This window comes from Brachyhypopomus gauderio, chromosome 5 (assembly GCF_052324685.1).
Source record: "Brachyhypopomus gauderio isolate BG-103 chromosome 5, BGAUD_0.2, whole genome shotgun sequence".
NCBI lineage: Eukaryota > Metazoa > Chordata > Actinopteri > Gymnotiformes > Hypopomidae > Brachyhypopomus > Brachyhypopomus gauderio.
Genome location: NC_135215.1, coordinates 4,234,381 through 4,251,645, shown reverse-complemented (window position 1 = coordinate 4,251,645; position 17,265 = coordinate 4,234,381). Strand labels below are relative to the sequence as shown.

The following is a 17,265-nucleotide window of genomic DNA, read 5'->3' as shown; positions in this document are numbered from 1 at the left end:
CAAGCAGTCTATTTGTATTTCTCTCTGTATCGCCATCTGTCCATCTAACCCACTTTATAGCTGTCCATGTCTCACTGACTTTCACTCCTCCTCACACAATCAATGCGCAAGCGCAGATATACACCTTTTGAACCAGCCTCTGAAATGGTCACGTGAGCCAAAATGAAGCTTCGGATGTCAGTCACATGATCGCTTCAGAATGAGTCAAGCTCTGACTTGGTGGTTCGAGGCATTGATTTTTTTATTTTTTATTTTTTTAAAGACATGCTTCGAAGCTTCAGCGACAAGGGTGACCTCACTAGTTATTAGTACATGGTTGAAATAAGGTGCACGAGTTTGGTACATTATGGTACATAGACTGAGGGCTCAACAAATTAACATTGGCATGCATCATGGTTAGCAGGGTTCACATCTAGAAATCATTTCAAAATCCACCTTGAATTCTACTCCAGAGCAGAATAAGGAAATAGCTAGGGACTATCTTACAGAACCATTAGTGGACTAGCTTTGTCTTTGAAAGAAGGCAGGTTGAGCAGCAAGTTCTCAAAAACATTTATTCACAAACCACAGGCAGAGCAGATTTGAAGTTGCTGGAGCCTTTGATCATGCACACGTCTGTATACAAGTACACAGAAGGTTGTGGTCTGGAGTGCTGCAGGACGTTCAGGGCACAGCAAAGAATGCCAGAGGTCCCAACCCCATAGAGATGGTCCCACTACAGCTGCTTTATTAATGCCTGGGAGGAACATGGGGGAAGTCAATGAAAAGGAAGTTAGCTAAACAAGGTGAAGGCCAGGAACCATGCAAGGTCTCCAAAATGTGGAAAGCACAAGTAGTAAAGTAAAAGTAGTAAGACTTTACCTTCCAGGTCATTCTTTCACTTGCTCAAGGTCCAACTCAGTCCCTGACCCTTCTACAAGCAGCAGTTTCTTGAGCTGGCCTGGTTCACCACGAGCATCTATAAACAGAGATTGCACCCATAATGCAGATAGCTCTAAGTTTTGGTCAAGCCACAGAAAAAACACCACACTAATCAAATTAAACTAGCAGCCATGAATACAGTGCATCCAAGACCTGATAGTTGTGTCCCAGTAACTGGTGGGAGACAGCCATGGACGTAATTTTGTAATAAAAAGTGGGGGGGGGGGGACATGGATTCGTCGCTATTTAAATATTTGGTTTTAACCATAAAAACTGGGGGGGGGGGGGGGGGACCAAACCTGGCTTTTGAAAAAGTGGGGTTCCCCCCCCCCCCCCAAATTATGTCCATGGAGACAGCGCAATACAGACAACACTCAAACCTTTGTAGTCTCTGATCACTCGCGATAGCAGCAGGCCAGTTTCACGTCGTTGTTCTCGCTCTCCCGTCGAACCGAACGCTGCAACACGAGAGGACGACAAACTCAGAAACCCCATAACTGAAACAATACAAATACAACAGCCACACAGATAAACTTACCGAGACTAACGACAGCGATCAGTCATAAAAATGAAGACTCGCTGAAGACCCATTACGGCTACACACTAAAATATCAAACTCGTATTGAAACACATCTTTGCTGCTTGGATCGGACATTAAATAGCCGAGTACAAATCGTGATCAGGTGTCCATCTCGCCTGGCCTTCATTAACAATTACCGTTCATTTATCTTTAGCTCGTTTGAAGTGACGAATAAACGCGGTCTAACAAGAGGACGATGCGTAGATATTACATGGTTAATCGTTATAGGTCTAGTTTGCTTTCCTTGCGTCGTAGTTCCTCCTATCTGAGGAGAGGAGGAAGAAGAATTAACGCCAAACTGATGAAACGACTAAATGAGACGCGTCTTTATTCAGTCAGTTGTCACTTTGACGCGACATAATTTGCTTATGTAGTGATGCACAGATGTAAGAAACTTACGGAGCCCGGGAGGGGACATGGGTAAAAAAAAAATTAAACGAGGGAACGTTTTACCATTCGAGCGCACGTTTTCTGTAATTCGTGCTCGCGAATATTAATTCGTTCACACGATTAACAATTCGTGCGCACGTTTTGTTTTAATCGTGCGCACGTTTTAATTAAACTCGTGGTCACGATTTAGTAATTCGTTCACACGATTAACAATTTGTGCGCACGTTTTTATTAAACCCGTGGTCACGATTTATTCATTCGTTCACATGATTTACAATTCGTTCTCACGTTTTCATGCATTCATTTGCAAACCCTATGGCCTAAGCGCATACATTGCAGATACAAGGAGAGAGGCAGTAACAGTTCCCTGAAACTGTATATACTTTGATTGTTTAGATTTATGCCACAATGAACAGAGATACATTTATTAGGTCTTATTTGCTTATGCGTCATGAGGACATTGTAGCTTCCCTTGCACAGCGGGGAATCACAATCAGTAAACGGCATCTGAAGTGAATTCTAAGAGTCAGTGATCTCTACCAACGACGATATGCCATCAAGTCTTCCAGAACCTTGAAGCTGGTCAACAAAGTCAATAACTTCCTCTAGCATATCGTCGTCGGTATCTGCAATGTATACACTTAAGCCAGTAGTGTTTGCACAGGAATGAATGAAAACATGAGATGGAATTGTTAATCGTGTGAACGAATTAATAAATCGTTACCACAAGTTTAATAAAAACGTGCGCACGAATTGTTAATCGTGTGAACGAATTAATAAACTGTGAGCACGAATTACAGAAAACGTGCACTCGAATGGTAAAACGTTCCCTCGTTTAATTTTTTTTTTACCCATGTCCCCCGTGTACTCTAAATGCACGACCGTGTTTAGTCATGTGAACTATAGGTCAAATTCACATGACTTTATATACCGCTTTTTACAACACATGTCGCAAAGTAGCTTTACAATCGCATGGGTCCAGATCCACCAATGAGCAGCAGGGTTTAGGAAGAAACCTTGGAAGGATTAAAACTCAAAAGGAAACCCATCCTCCATTGGGAAGCCCTCAAGTAAAAGTCCATATTTATAGTTCTAATATAGTTATAGAGTTACAGTTATAGTTCTAATTACAGATCGAGCAGTCACGGTCCCTCCAATGTAGATGTTGAGCCTCAGGTAGGAGTTGGTATCGGCACATCCACTGGCAAGTTTAATACAATTTTCTAAGCGCTTGTACGAAATTGTCTTTGGTAGAAGCATGGGTATAATACAGGTTAAGTATGTCAACATCAATTTAAACAAGGACATATATAGCACACGTGATTAGCATGTGGCTCCGACAGGCTTAAAGCTGCATATGTAAAGGACTCTAGCTGCAGCGTTCTGGACAAGCTGGAGTCACTTTAGGGACTGTTAGAGCATCCAATTGACCTAACATATTATTAGTATGTGGTTAAAATAAGGTCCATGTCTTTCTTCAATATATTTTGGTACATGATGTGCAGATTTATTGTTAACATTTGGAACTTTTTTCAAATTTCACATTTGGGATGTTGGTGGACACACTGTAGTGGGTCCATCGTATTTGACTGCGTTTACGGGGAGGGGGGTCACATCATATTTTGAGGGGGGGTTTGTGTCAGAGAGGAAGTCTGGGGGGTAGGCAGTGCCTCCCTAGAGCCAGCAATGGTAGGCGTAGTAGGGAGTGGTGAGCTTTTTGGGTTGGTGGGAGCACTTTGTGGAAGTCAGTCATCCTTTCAGTTTGGTCTCTTCCTCTACTCTTGTAGTTGTGCCTATGGCTAATGCCCACACAGGTAATCAGTAATCTTTAACCGAATACATTTTTAGTTACCCTCCCAACCCTGCTGTTACAATGTAAACCATTAAATTGTAACAGCAGAGTTACAGGGCTACAATGCCCAACAGTCTTAAAATGCAGATGTCTTTAATACCAACTCCTCCATACATGTTTTACTACAGAACACCCCTAAAATGATTAAAAGTAGAGTATACTGGAATGAGAAAGCGCACACATCTTCAACAGTTTTGGTACTTTTATTCACTATTACTTTTATACACTATTACGAGTTATGACATATTTAGTGCAGATTAATATATTTGAAAGAGAACATGACATGGATCCTTATTACAATCCCTACTCTATTTTTGAAGTGCAGCAGATAAACTTGATGTGTCTTTTATAAAGTGCTTAAGCCATCAAGTAAGACCCATAACTCCATTTCAGCAATCAAAACCAAGAATTCCACTCCAAACTGATACAAACCATTTAACAGAACTGGATGGAACTAGACACACTAAAAGGAACTTATAAAATCCAGTAGTTAATGTTACCACAAAAAGAAACATGCAACATATTTCAAACATCTGGCAAATCAGTAAGGTTGAAATAATATTGAAATATATTTTCAATGATAATAAATATCCTCTGATTTAAATGTCATCTTCAGATTTTACACCTGAAGAGGTCATCATGGTGTTTTAGCTGATTGTGCATAAAAGCACTTTTACATATCCAAGTACTATTACCTGGTATTATACCTGGTGCATTCATAAAAATTACTTAATATATCAAGGTTACACCATCTATTAAATGACCTTGGACATATTTCAGGATTCAGTTAGGAATGCATGAAAGTATGAAACTAACTAAACTAATTTACTGACATTCCGTGGGCTTAAGCTCCACTTCAGCGTAATTACTAAAGACTAACTGTAGACTTTGCGGTGTGACCAAATCACTTTCACTTAAGTCCAAACTGATTTTTTCAAGGCATTAGTCAGATTATTTGGTATCTGTTTAAATCTGAAGCATTTTTTATTTATGCATGACAAATGGTATGAACCTCCATCATTCCTCCTTAATTATTTCATGTTTTTAGAATGATTCAACCAAAAGCTAAAAGAATTGGCTTTAAAAGAGTCCTATATATGATCTTGCAACCCGTTTATGTATTATTATTATCATTTATTATAATAATAATAATTTAACATTTATTATCATAATGTGTGTGTATGTGTGTGTGTGTACATAATGTAACCAGGTGTCTTCATGGTTTACATGTCTGGTTCTGTAAAAAAAAATAGGGAGTGTCATGTTAGATATGCTTGAAGAGGGATATGATTAAATAAACTTCATTTATTTATTTATCAACAGCTGCATCAAACAAAATGCACATGCACACTGTTCTTACCCCATGAGAAGAGCTTGATCTTATTCATGTGTTTGACTCTGCATGTGTACTCATCGCCCTTCCTTGGTTTAAAGGCCACACTCTTGGTAAGGTGAAACTTCCAGCCCTGCTCGAAGGCCAGATCTGTCTGTTTGGCATCAGGGATCTGAATTCCATCCTTTAGAAGCTCAATGGTGATGTCTGGCGGGTGGAAGTCACTGACATGGCAGATCAGGACGTTGTCTTTTTCGAACTCACCAGGGCTGTAGCTGTACACCTGGACTTTGGGCTCAGCTACAGAAAGCCCAAAGAAGAATATAAACTTGTGTTATGGTACATCATGGTAAGATTCTGCTCTAATTCTAGAACTGGCATTTTGGCATTAGACCTACTGTATATAGCATTTAATTAGGTGGTCTTATATGACTGAACAGAAAACAGAATCTAAGTGCAGATGAAAAACACATGCTGTGCATGTGTGTGAGCAGAAACTATTTATATTATTTAGCCAGATCATCTTCTTAAAAACAATAGTGATAAGTGATATCCGTGTTGCAAATGTGAAACCTAAGTGCTCTGCTGAATCTCACTGGGAGAGTGGTGGAAAAGATAGATTCTTAGATTTCTATTTTAAAGAAAATATGAGTTTGTATTCATGTCTAGTTTCACAGTTACTGTTTTAACATTATCAACATCTCAGACATTAACTGCTTCAGACATGAACATGAATGTACTGTTAACATTCTCCTGTCTCGTTTGTAAACAAAAACACTGGCACACTGACGCCTCCTGGACAAGTTCATTTATCCTAGCATGTTTTGCTAGACTATCTGTTATGTTTTTAAGTGACATTTTTTAAATGTATATTTGTAGTTAATTAGTGATGTGATTGTTTGGCCTATATGCAGTCTTCTATAAATTGTGAGCAGGTCATCAGGATCAGGATATTTAAAGGCCAAGCCATTAAAAAAACGTAATTGTTCAAAACAACAAAATCAGAATCTACTTAACATACTTCTTGTAATTATAGCAATATAATTATATCATATAAATATTCATAGTAGTAGTTCATAGTATTATAATTCGGTTTAACTTGATATGTTTTGTTGACAAATTAATAATTAAATTCGAATTCAACTACGAACCATCAGTCATTACAGGTTGGCCCTTAAGTATAGGAAGCAAGCTAACACGATGTATAAAACAAAGAACGTTTAGACTACTTACATTGTTTTGCCAGAGATCCTGAACAGAGGACAACAAAAATTACAGCAAGGAGAAAAGACTTCATTTTCCTGAGGAATTCTAAGACAATATACCTGAACACCCGTCCCTAAGCGAAAGTTTATATTTCAGCAAATAATCAAAATCGAAATTGAAAGCAAGAGCTCTTCTGTATTTGAACTCAAACTCCTCCTTCGTCCTCCATGTTTTCATCCAATGACAAAATTTGTTTTACTGTTGCCAAGCACATTATGGCTCATGAGGTTTCCAGTCAGTAAGGGCGGATGTTCAGAATTTTGGATATTAGCTCCTCACGTTTGAATTACAACTAAGCTTTTAAACTACTGCTGTGCAGCAGCTTAATATATATATATTTTGAAAATAATGCAAACAATGAAGTTAAATCCAGTACTAAATGCACTTTTTTTCATTTCATATAAACATTCTAATATAAGATTTGCAAAACATATGCATTTTAATGGGGAGAGGACAATTGTCCCCACTTCAGATTTGCCTACAGGGCTTCACTTGATTGAACAGATCAACTATTTACTGATCCCCTTGTGGTTTAAATCGAAGTCATTACATCAGTGATATATATATATATATATATATATATATATATATATATATATATATATATATATATATATATATATATATATATATATATGGGAAAATGTGTCCCCCCAAATCCAAATTAAGTCACAGCACTAACAATTGTTTATATAAATTTTTAATGATCATCCACCAACATACAATAGAAAATAGGATAAAAATGTATATTATACAGAAAATATTGTTGCACTTATTTTCAAATTCAAATACAGAATTCAAATATTGTATTTCAATAACCTGTAAGACGTATTTCAAAACCCAAGCCAACAGCACCTGCACATTACGCAGATTAAAGAGAAACAGAATCAGATGTCCAACACCAGATGCATGATATCATCTCGAGTCCAACACACGGTAGAGGAGGTCCCGATTTACACCTCGCGTAGTAAAGGTAAAGTGAAGAACATAATGTAGTCCTGCAAAAACAAGGAGAAAACTGAATAAGCACATTAAAGCCTTGGAGAATCAGGACTTTATAAAGGACAATACGTCAGTCACATGCCTTTAAAGAGAGATGACGCACCTTTTGTCATTCCCATTCAGCATCACATATCGGGCTCTGTTAAATAAATAAAATACAGATTAAAAAGATACAAATATACAATGATGGTTGCAGACTATGGCTGAATTTGTAGTTTGGTTATAAGGGGAGATATAATATTACTCACCCCATGAATAATCCTTCATCGACTGCAAGTGTCTGACACGGCAGGAGTACTCTTGGCTCTTTTGTGGTGTGAAGGCCACGCTCTTGGTAAGGTGAAACTTCCAGCCCTGCTCGAAGGCCAGGTCTGTCTGTTTGGTATCAGGAATCGGGGCTCCATCCTTTAGAAGCTCGATGGTGATGTCTGGCGGGTGGAACCCGCTGACATGACAGATCAGGACGTTGTCTTTTCCATACTCGCCAGGGCTGTAGCTGTACACCTGGACTTTTGGAGGGGCTGGAGAACAAAGCAATGAGATGAAAAAGGTCTTTAGACCTCTAATCTTTACCAAGATGTAAGACCTAATAATTTAATTCCTAACATTTGAAAATATGACACAATATAAAGAATATTAGACCATTCAGATTTGTTGTTCACTTTCAACAACCTGTAGGCCTACATAGAACAAACTTCCATCCATAGTTCCATCCATGCTAATTCTAGTCTTATATAGCCTATTTATAATACTGTAATTTTTAAGCATGTATAATGTAGATAAATATATACATAAATATAATGTAATTTAATATTACACCCTTTTAAATATTAGCTTCTCGTAATAAACAAATTAGGCCTACAAAGCACATTTACAGCAGATACAAAAGAAGCATTTATTTATGAACTTACATTCTTTTGCCTGTACGCTGAAGTACAGAGTGCAGAGTACCGCAAAAGACAAAAAAAGCCTCATTTTTGAGAGATGAAATGGAGATCGCTTACAGTCCCTCTCAGTGCAGTGTGATAATAACGAAAGCAATACAGCATTTCTTGTTTACCCTGAACAGTTGCCTCCCCCTTCATAATTCAGTAGCCAATCACAAAAAACAAAGGCAACAATTGCTAGGTAGAATGTTGCCTAAAAGGTTATAACCATAATGCAGGTGTGGTAAGGCGCCCGGTCTTGGAAATCACCAAAAATTCTACAACACATAAACCACTCCCATGTTTTAGTTACTGTTTGCTAAAGAATAGAAAGCAAAAGAAACATACATTAATATAACGTAACCCATTGGAAAAACAAAATACATTTTGTTTTCATGTTTTATTGAACAATACAATTTCCTTACCAAGAAGGGATAACCAAAAATGTGTTCAGTTTCATCTTGTATGACCACTTACATGAATGTATGAACATTGATGAGAAAGTTCACTGATTTTGATTAAGTTGTAATTATAAAACGTAACATTAAGTAGTTGTTTCTTAGAAAAAGTGACAGTTAATTGATGCCAATTTGAAACCACCATGCTGTTGCATTTAGGGTTGTGGGTGGTTGTAACATCTTTATAAAGAGGCCTACCACAGGCCTACTGATTATCTAGGGGCAGAGGAACGTGTTAGACTTTTAGGAATCTGTTTGTGCTGTATATGTCAGTTATATCTCATATAACATATGCCAATACATTAGGAATTACACTACCGTTCAAAAGTTTGGGGTCACTTAGAAATGTTCTTATTTTTTAAAGAAAAGCAGTTTTTTTTTCAATGTAGCTAACAATAAATGCATCAAAAATACACTCTATACATTGTTAATGTGGTAAATGACTATTCTAGCTGTAAACCAGAGGTGGGACCAAGTCAGTGTTTTGCAAGTCTCAAGTAAGTCCAAGTCTTTATCCTCAAGTCCCGAGTCAAGTCTCAAGCAAAGACAGTCAACTCAAGTCAAGTCTCGAGTCAAGACAAGCAACCGTCAAGTCAAGTCCCAAGTCTGAAACTTGGAATTTCAAGTCCTTTCGAGTCTTTTTTTTTTTTTTTACAGGCACCAACGCTTTACGAATGCTACGCTGATGCGTTTCTTTACTCGTTTTGTTGGTGTCCGCCAGCCAAAAGATGACAGATCATTTACATTTTATCTTCTCTTAATTACATAAATGTACTTAAACAAGAATGTTTCGTTACATAATTTTACACGAAAATAGCAAGCATCATCGAAAGCAAGATGCTGTCATTACGAATGGTTATTCTAAACATTTGGATAAAATGTTTAAATATAGACTAATAAAAGGTTAGGGTTATTTTTTCATTGTTTTCTGTTATTGTGGGGTCACGGTGTAGGCTACTATTGTTACCTAGAGATTCAGTGGGGTCACATATTCTGATGGCTGCCGTCAGAATTGGTGACCCCAGTTAAAAAGGCTCACCTGTACATCCCATTCATGATTTCTTTGTTGGCTGCAATGGTGAGGGGATGGTAAATCTTGTTTAAGTACATTTATGTAATTAAGAGACGATAAATGTAAATATAAACATCTGTCATATTTTGGCTCGTGGACACCAACAAAACGAGTAAAGAAAGTGCATCAGCGTAGTTTACGTAGCATTCGTAAAGCGTTTGTGCCTCTGAACAGAAACTGTGAAATAGCGCCCCCTGTGGTCACAAAACTCGACGGTCACAGAATCTGGTGTAACGCCGGTCTGTGTCAGAAGGACGGAAATGAAATTAATGGGGCGCACTTTATAAATATTGATATGCGTTTTAAAATTTAGATTTGAGGTAAAAAAAAAATCAAGTCTTTGCAAGTAAACAGGTTCAAGTCCAATTCAAGTCCCAAGTTATTGGTGTAAAAGTCCAAGTCAAGTCTAAGTCTCTGAATATTTTTTCAAGTCAAGTCAAAAGTCTTAATATTAATGACTCGAGTCTGACTCGAGTCCAAGTCATGTGACTCGAGTCCCCACCTCTGCTGTAAACGTCTGGTTTTTAATGCAATATCTACATAGATGTATGGAGACCCATTTCCAACAACCATCACTCCAGTGTTCTAATGGTACATTGTGTTTGCTAACTGTATAAGGAGGCTATTGGATATTTAGAAAACCCTTGAAAACCCTTGTGCAAGTAGGTTAGCACAGCTGAAAACAGTTTTGCTGATTAGAGAAGCTATAAAACTGACCTTCCTTTAAGCTAGTTGAGAATCTGGAGCATTACAATTGTTGATTCGATTAAACTCACAAAATGGCCAGAAAAAGACAATTTCAATTGAAACTCGACAGTCTATTCTTGTTTTGAGAAATGAAGACTATTCCATTTGAGACATTGCCAAGAAACTGAAGATTTCCTACTATGGTGTGTACTACTCCCTTCAGAGAAGAGCACAGACAGGCTCTAACAAGAGTAGAAGGAGAAGTGGAAGGCCCCGCTGCACAACTGAGCAAGAAGACAAGTACATTACAGTCTCAAGTTTGAGAAACCGACGCCTCACAGGTCCTCAACTGGCAGCTTCTTTAAATAGTACCCGCAAAACGCCAGTGTCAACGTCTACAGTGAAGAGGCGACTCCGGGATGCTGGCCTTCAGGGCAGAGTGGCAAAGAAAAAGCCATACAGTTGTGATCAAATTTATTCAACCCCCACTGAAATAAAGTGTTTTGGCCAGTTTGACATTGATTTTGATCATTTCAGTCATCTTATTTACAATTATATCAAAGAGGCACTTATAAATTAGACAAACATAACATAATATTTATGATGGAATAACCACAAATGTCTTTACTGTGCTCACATCATTATCAGTTTTATTCAACCCCCTAGTGACATTATTTTTTAGTACTTAGTACAACATCCTTTTCCAGTTATGACAGCTTTCAAGCGTGAAGCATAGCTTGACACAAGTGTCTTGCAGCGACCTATGGGTATCTTAGCCCATTCTTCATGGGCAAAAGCCTCCAGTTCAGTCACATTCTTAGGCTTGCGCACTGCAACTGCCTTCTTTAGGTCCCACCAGAGGTTCTCAATTGGATTTAAGTCTGGTGATTGCGATGGCCACTCTAGAATGTTCCAGCCTTTCATGTTCAACCATGCTCTAGTGGACTTGGATGTGTGCTTCGGATCATTGTCCTGTTGGAAGGTCCAACGTCTCCCAAGCCGCAGGTTTGTGACTGACTCCATCACATTTTCCTCCAAGATCTTCTGGTACTGAAGGGAATTCATGGTACCCTGCACACGTTGAAGCTTTCCTGTACCATTAGAAGCAAAACAGCCCCAAAGCATAATTGACCCCCCGCCATGCTTCACAGTAGGCAAGGTGTTCTTTTGTTCATAAGCCTGGTTCTTCCTTCTCCAAACATAGCGCTGGTCCATTGTCCCAAACAGTTCTAATTTAGTTTCATCTGACCACAGTACACTGTTCCAAAACCTTTGTGGCTTGTCCACATGACTTTTGGCATACTGCAGTCGACTTTTCTTGTTCTTTGGAGTCAGCAAGGGGGTGCGTCTGGGCGTTCTGGCATGGAGGTCTTCGTTATGCAGTGCGCGCCTTATTGTCTGAGCTGAAACTTCAGTGCCCACATCTGACAGGTCTTTTTTCAGTTCCTTAGCAGTCGCGCGGGGATTTTTCTCCACATTACGCTTCAGGTAGCGCACAGCAGTCGCGGTCAGGATCTTCTTTCTGCCACGACCAGGTAACGTTTCCACTGTGCCCTTTAACTTGAACTTGCGAATGATACTTCCGATAGTGTCTCTTGGAATATTTAACAACTTCGCAATCTTTTTATATCCATTGCCATTCTTGTGAAGAGCAATAACCTCTTCTCTTGTCTTCTGGGACCATTCTCTTGCCTTCACCATGCTTGGAAACACACCAGTAGATGTCTAGAAGGAGCTGAGTATCACAGTCCTTTTAAATCTGCCTAATTGGTGCTTATCATGCTTGATTGCTGCTCGTTGACATCCACAGATGTTTTCAATACCTGATGGAAAACACTGGAATGAACCTCTGTTCTTAGGAGTGGTAGTCGTAAAGGGGTTGAATAATTGTGTCAATGAAGAAATCACAAAAAGGCCATTTAATACTTTATGACAAAAAAAATTGATGCTATCTTAGTTGCATTTAGTTCTTTAACAAGTCCTTGTAAGATTTCATTATGAACACAATTACAAATGTGCACTGAATTCCATAAAACCCTTCGCAGCATTGGGGGTTGAATAAATTTGATCACAACTGTATCTGGCTAATCAAAGAAAAAGATTAATATGGGCAAAAGAACACAGACATTGGACAGAGGAAGATTGGAAAAAAGTGTTATGGACAGACAAATCAAAGTTTGAGGTGTTTGGATCACACAGACAAACATTTGTGAGACGCAGAACAACTGAAAAGATGCTGGATGAGTGCCTGACACCATCTGTCAAACATGGTGGAGGTAATGTGATGGTCTGGGGTTGCTTTGGTGCTGGTAAAGTGGGAGATTTGTACAAGGTAAAAGGGATTTTGAATAAGGAAGGCTATCACTCCATTTTGCAACACCATGCCATACCCTGTGGACAGCGCTTGATTGGAGCCAATTTCATCCTGCAACAGGACAATGACCCAAAGCACACCTCCAAATTATGCACAAACTATTTAGAGAAGAAGCAGGCAGCTGGTGTTTTATCAGTAATGGAGTGGCAAGCGCAGTCACCAGATCTCAACCCCATTGAGCTGTTGTGGGAGCAGCTTGACCGTATGGTACGAAAAAAGTGCCCATCAACCCAATCAAACTTGTGGGAGCGGCTTCTGGAAGCATGGGGTGAAATTTCTTCAGATTACCTCAGCAAATTAACAGCTAGAATGCCAAAAGTCTGCAATGCTGTAATTGCTGCTAAGGGAGCATTCTTTGACGAAAGCAAAGTTTAAAATAAAAAATTATTTCAAAAAAAAAAAAAAAAACATTATTTCTACCTTGTCAGTGTCTGGACTATATTTCTATTCATTTTGCAACTCATTTGATAAATAAAAGTATGAGATTTCAGGGAAAACACAAAATTGTCAAGGTGACCCCAAACTTTTGAACGGTAGTGTACTTAAATGTCTGGATTAGCCATACCAAGATACACTGTCGTGGAGGCAATCACAACATCCTCCTCTGTCATGGTCCTGTGGAGGGCAGTCAAGGTCCTGTGGTAGGGAACTGGTCTTGTGACCAGAGAGTCGTGGGTTCCCAGGCCTGAGGCCATGAATGAGGTGTCCTTGAGCAAGGCACCTAACCCCAACTGCTCCCCGGGCACCGGGGGCTGCCCACCGTTCTGGGCATGTGTGCACCTCAGCCCCCTAGTAATCACTAGTGTGTGTGTTTGTGTGTGTGTTCTACTTGCACAGATGGGGAAATGCGGAGGACAAATTTCGATTGCGGTGAAAAAGATCACAATTGACAAATATGGCACATTTCATTTAATTTCTCTGTTGTTTCAGACCACAACGCTCCAGAATGAGATCTAGCACCCACACCCACACACTCACTTTTGTCCATCATTTTGCAATGTGATTGTACTGGTTGCACCCGACGTCACACAGTGCACCTCAGAAGTCCAGGTCCTGCGCTGAAGTGGAACTCTTAGAACATGGAAAAACGTTGCATGTTCCTGGGAATCGGCTTGGGAGCCACTGGATTATGTCAGTGTGAAGCAGGCAGGGGGAATGTAAACCACATCCAGGCCTGTCGCCATTCTAAGCGGCGGAAGGTGCGAGTCTACGATGCCAAGCGTCACCTCGCCCATTGCGAGTATTTGCGAGTATTTGACTCTCCCGTGGCACGCGCGTTACTGTGGGTTTCAGTGCTGTGAACTCCGTGGCGTGCCGGAGGGACAGCAGAACGCAACTTGGCTTGGAGACTTCCTCCTCCCGCCACAGACATTCCACCTTTACCCCAGTCACCATGGATACCTAGAACAATATTATGGCACCATACTACGGGGAAACCTTGTAATGTTTTATAGTGTTTGAAGGGAACTATAAAATACCGACATATAGGCTGCCTGTGTGTCTGCTCCTGCCACATCTTTCACTATATATAAAACTGTAACTGACCCCAGCAATACATTTTTATATAGTTTGTTGTGGCAGAAGCACGTGTACCTGACAGGTCATGTGGCAGTTTGATAATTATAATAATGGAATGTGTTTACACATCAGAGTCATAGCCAGAATTATGCCTTAAAAAGCAAGGTAGTGAAAGTAGTAGTGTTGTGGTAGCGTGATTAAATAGTCCGTGAAACCTTGGTAAAATGGTAAATTCCACTCGCGATCCCCAACAAGGATGCTTTTACATTTTTGTTCGCATGATGGCAGCATTGCACCACACGAGGTGCGTTCTTCAGATAACGTTTACAAGTGCGATTAGCAGGCCCGTAGCCAGGGGGGATCGAAGGGTTCGTTCGAACCCCCCCCCCTCCCGCCCCCCTCCCCCCGTACACACATGCCCCTCAAGATAGGTAGGCTATTCAACGAATGAATTGTTAATCTCCTGTGATTATACAGACGAACAAATAACACCAACAACAGACTCACAACAAACTTATAACAGTGTTGCCAACTCACGCATTTGACTGTCTTCACACGCTCACACGCCACACATCCGATTTCTCACGCTGAAAAAAGTATCTAGTTTATTTAACTCAAATCTACATCTATGATTCAATGAGTTACTAGTTCGCTCTGGCGCCAACCACTGGTGATCGATCGCTTTAGGCGCAGTATAGAGGAAACGTATAAGACGTATCCCCCACCCCTGTCAACGTTTGACAAACACACCACCACCCCCCCGCCCCCAAATCAAATCTCACTCCTAGTGACTTTGAAAAGTTGGGAACCTTGATAAGAGAGCCAAATGAAGTCCACTTTTTTGGGGAAAAGATCCCCCCATCACAATGCTGGCTACGGGCCTGGATTAGTGTTGTAAGACTATATCAATTTTTTTTAACCAACAACGAACATTTTTGAAATTACAGCTACATCCCTTCAATTATACCAAACACTAGGATAGATTGCTGTGTTCCTCAGATAGATAGTAAATGGCCTCAGTTTGTATAAGGCTGGAGGTAAATACTGGTAAATGTATAATCTCTCAAAACGTGTTCCCATAGCTTTGTTGGCGAACAAGCACATTCTCAGCATTATACTCTGTCGTTCACCGCGTTACACAAGGCTAATAAACACAACCCATTCTGTGCACACTTTACATATTGGGTACAAATGTTAATTGTAATGGAAATGATATCACTGTTCATCACTCCACACTTATGTACTTCTTTCAAAGAGCACGAAGGAACGCTAGGAAGACTAGTGGCAGGAAAGTGTGTGTGTGTGTGTGTGTGTGTGTGTGTGTGAGGGAGAGAGAGAGAGAGAGAGAGAGAGAGAGAGAGGGAGAGAACGCACCTGTTTCACTTTTCATGTCTATATCTACAGTGGACCACAAATCTTCAGGCTGACAGGGTTGGAGGTTTAGTCTGCTGGGGCAGTGCATGTGGTAACATTCACCTCCCCATAAAGGCTTCAGCAGGGACCATAACAAAGGCTTCAAAGTCTGGAGGAACGGATCCTCTCCGCAGACGCAGCAGGCGTGCCGGTCACTGGTTTGTTTGACCCTGTACGAGAACGGCCCTGTACTGTGTATTAACCACTTAACAACAAATAACCAGACATTTACAGAACAGCTGTGCAAGGACTGCTGTGCTCCTCAGAAGAAGCAGCGGATCAACCGAAGAACTCACATTTTCCAGTGTATGGAAAAACGTATAAATGCTATGCTTTATTTTTTTGTAGTTTATGAGACAATGTTATGCTGCAAACGTTCCGTTTTGCACGGCAGTGTTGCAGCGTGATGTTGACCAGGTCAAACATCAGAGCTGTTCAGATCCACGGGTCTTCTCGTGGATGATGGAAGCCGCCTCGTGGAGCACAGAGCAGTGGAGACTTCGGAGCGGAGAGAGTCTGCAGGCCTGCAGTGTGCTCTCACCAGCCGGTCTGGGCTTCCTTAAAATGAGGTCATCTACAAAACCAGGAAGGAAAAGGAAAAATTGAGGGAGGGGTAGAGGAGGATGGCAAAATGAAACCAAAATGAGTCACAGAGAGAGTGTGATCCAAAGAAGAGAGTCAGAGAGAACGAGAGAAGGAGAGGGGAAGGGAAGAGGAGGAAATTGTTCCTGGATGACTGGGCGAATGTGGCCGGGGTTGTGAGCAGTGGCACTGGAGCCCACAGCCGGTGATGGCGGGATGAGTCAGGACCGCCTGTGTGACTCAGAGGGGTGGGTGTCCTGGAGCGAGACATGCCAGACACACCCTCGAACAGGAGCGCTCGCACGTCTCACGGGGTGTGTGGGTGTGTGTGTGTGTGCACAAACATGGAACCGACTGTGATTCATAAATGTTTCATAAATAAGTCTTATTCGTAAACATTGCTTTGACATTCAGCCACTGTGCAGCGGTACTGGTGCACATTTTTCCGCGATCAGAAGGATTGCCGCCCCCCCCCCCCCTTCACATACACACACACACACTGCGGTGAAGCGCCTCTGATTCAGCCCTGCCCTCCTTCACAACCGCCGGTGTGTGAGCCCCGCCCACCCGTGACTCGGCCACTCCAGACGGCGCGCCCCCACTTCCCCAAACCCACGCCGCCCCCTCCTTCACACCTCTCCGCGGCTGAGCTGCTGGGACGCGCCCACGCAGGGCGGAGGCCCGCCGCGCCCATCGCACGCCGGCGGGGGAAAACCAGGCCGTCCTCCACCCTGCCCACCGGGGGCAGATCCTCGCTGCCGAACATCTTTGATACGGCGTGACTCACCTGCATCGCTAGGATACAAAACAAAGGCACGGCATCGGGTTATGAAGATCCACTGGAGGGACTCAGAGTTTCCATCACCGTGCTGTTTTCTGCCGTGTATACCT

At 41.1% G+C, this 17,265-nt stretch overlaps 2 protein-coding genes and 1 long non-coding RNA gene across 4 annotated transcripts; all 3 read right to left on the bottom strand.

Annotated features, from left to right (window-relative positions):
* Window positions 1-274: 274 nt before the first annotated feature.
* Window positions 275-1,885, bottom strand: LOC143513776 (uncharacterized). Its single transcript, XR_013130651.1, has 4 exons — window positions 1,460-1,885; window positions 1,302-1,379; window positions 862-958; window positions 275-736 (listed from the first exon to the last, which is right to left on the bottom strand). It is a non-coding gene; the product is annotated as an uncharacterized LOC143513776 (long non-coding RNA).
* A 2,042-nt stretch (window positions 1,886-3,927) lies between these two features.
* LOC143514157 (beta-2-microglobulin-like) lies at window positions 3,928-6,482 on the bottom strand. Its single transcript, XM_077005033.1, has 3 exons — window positions 6,310-6,482; window positions 5,104-5,376; window positions 3,928-4,980 (listed from the first exon to the last, which is right to left on the bottom strand). The coding sequence occupies exons 1-3, from the start codon at window positions 6,371-6,373 to the stop codon at window positions 4,967-4,969; spliced, it is 351 nt and encodes a 116-aa protein (XP_076861148.1). The 5' UTR covers window positions 6,374-6,482; the 3' UTR covers window positions 3,928-4,966.
* A 544-nt stretch (window positions 6,483-7,026) lies between these two features.
* On the bottom strand, window positions 7,027-8,414 carry b2m (beta-2-microglobulin). Of its 2 annotated transcripts, none has more exons than XM_077005032.1 (4): window positions 8,256-8,414; window positions 7,593-7,865; window positions 7,427-7,483; window positions 7,027-7,340 (listed from the first exon to the last, which is right to left on the bottom strand). In XM_077005032.1, the coding sequence occupies exons 1-3, from the start codon at window positions 8,317-8,319 to the stop codon at window positions 7,470-7,472; spliced, it is 351 nt and encodes a 116-aa protein (XP_076861147.1). In that variant the 5' UTR covers window positions 8,320-8,414; the 3' UTR covers window positions 7,027-7,340; window positions 7,427-7,469. The 2 variants fall into 2 exon arrangements, with proteins under 2 accessions (XP_076861147.1, XP_076861145.1); XM_077005030.1 differs by having other exon boundaries at window positions 7,448-7,483.
* Window positions 8,415-17,265: the final 8,851 nt, after the last annotated feature.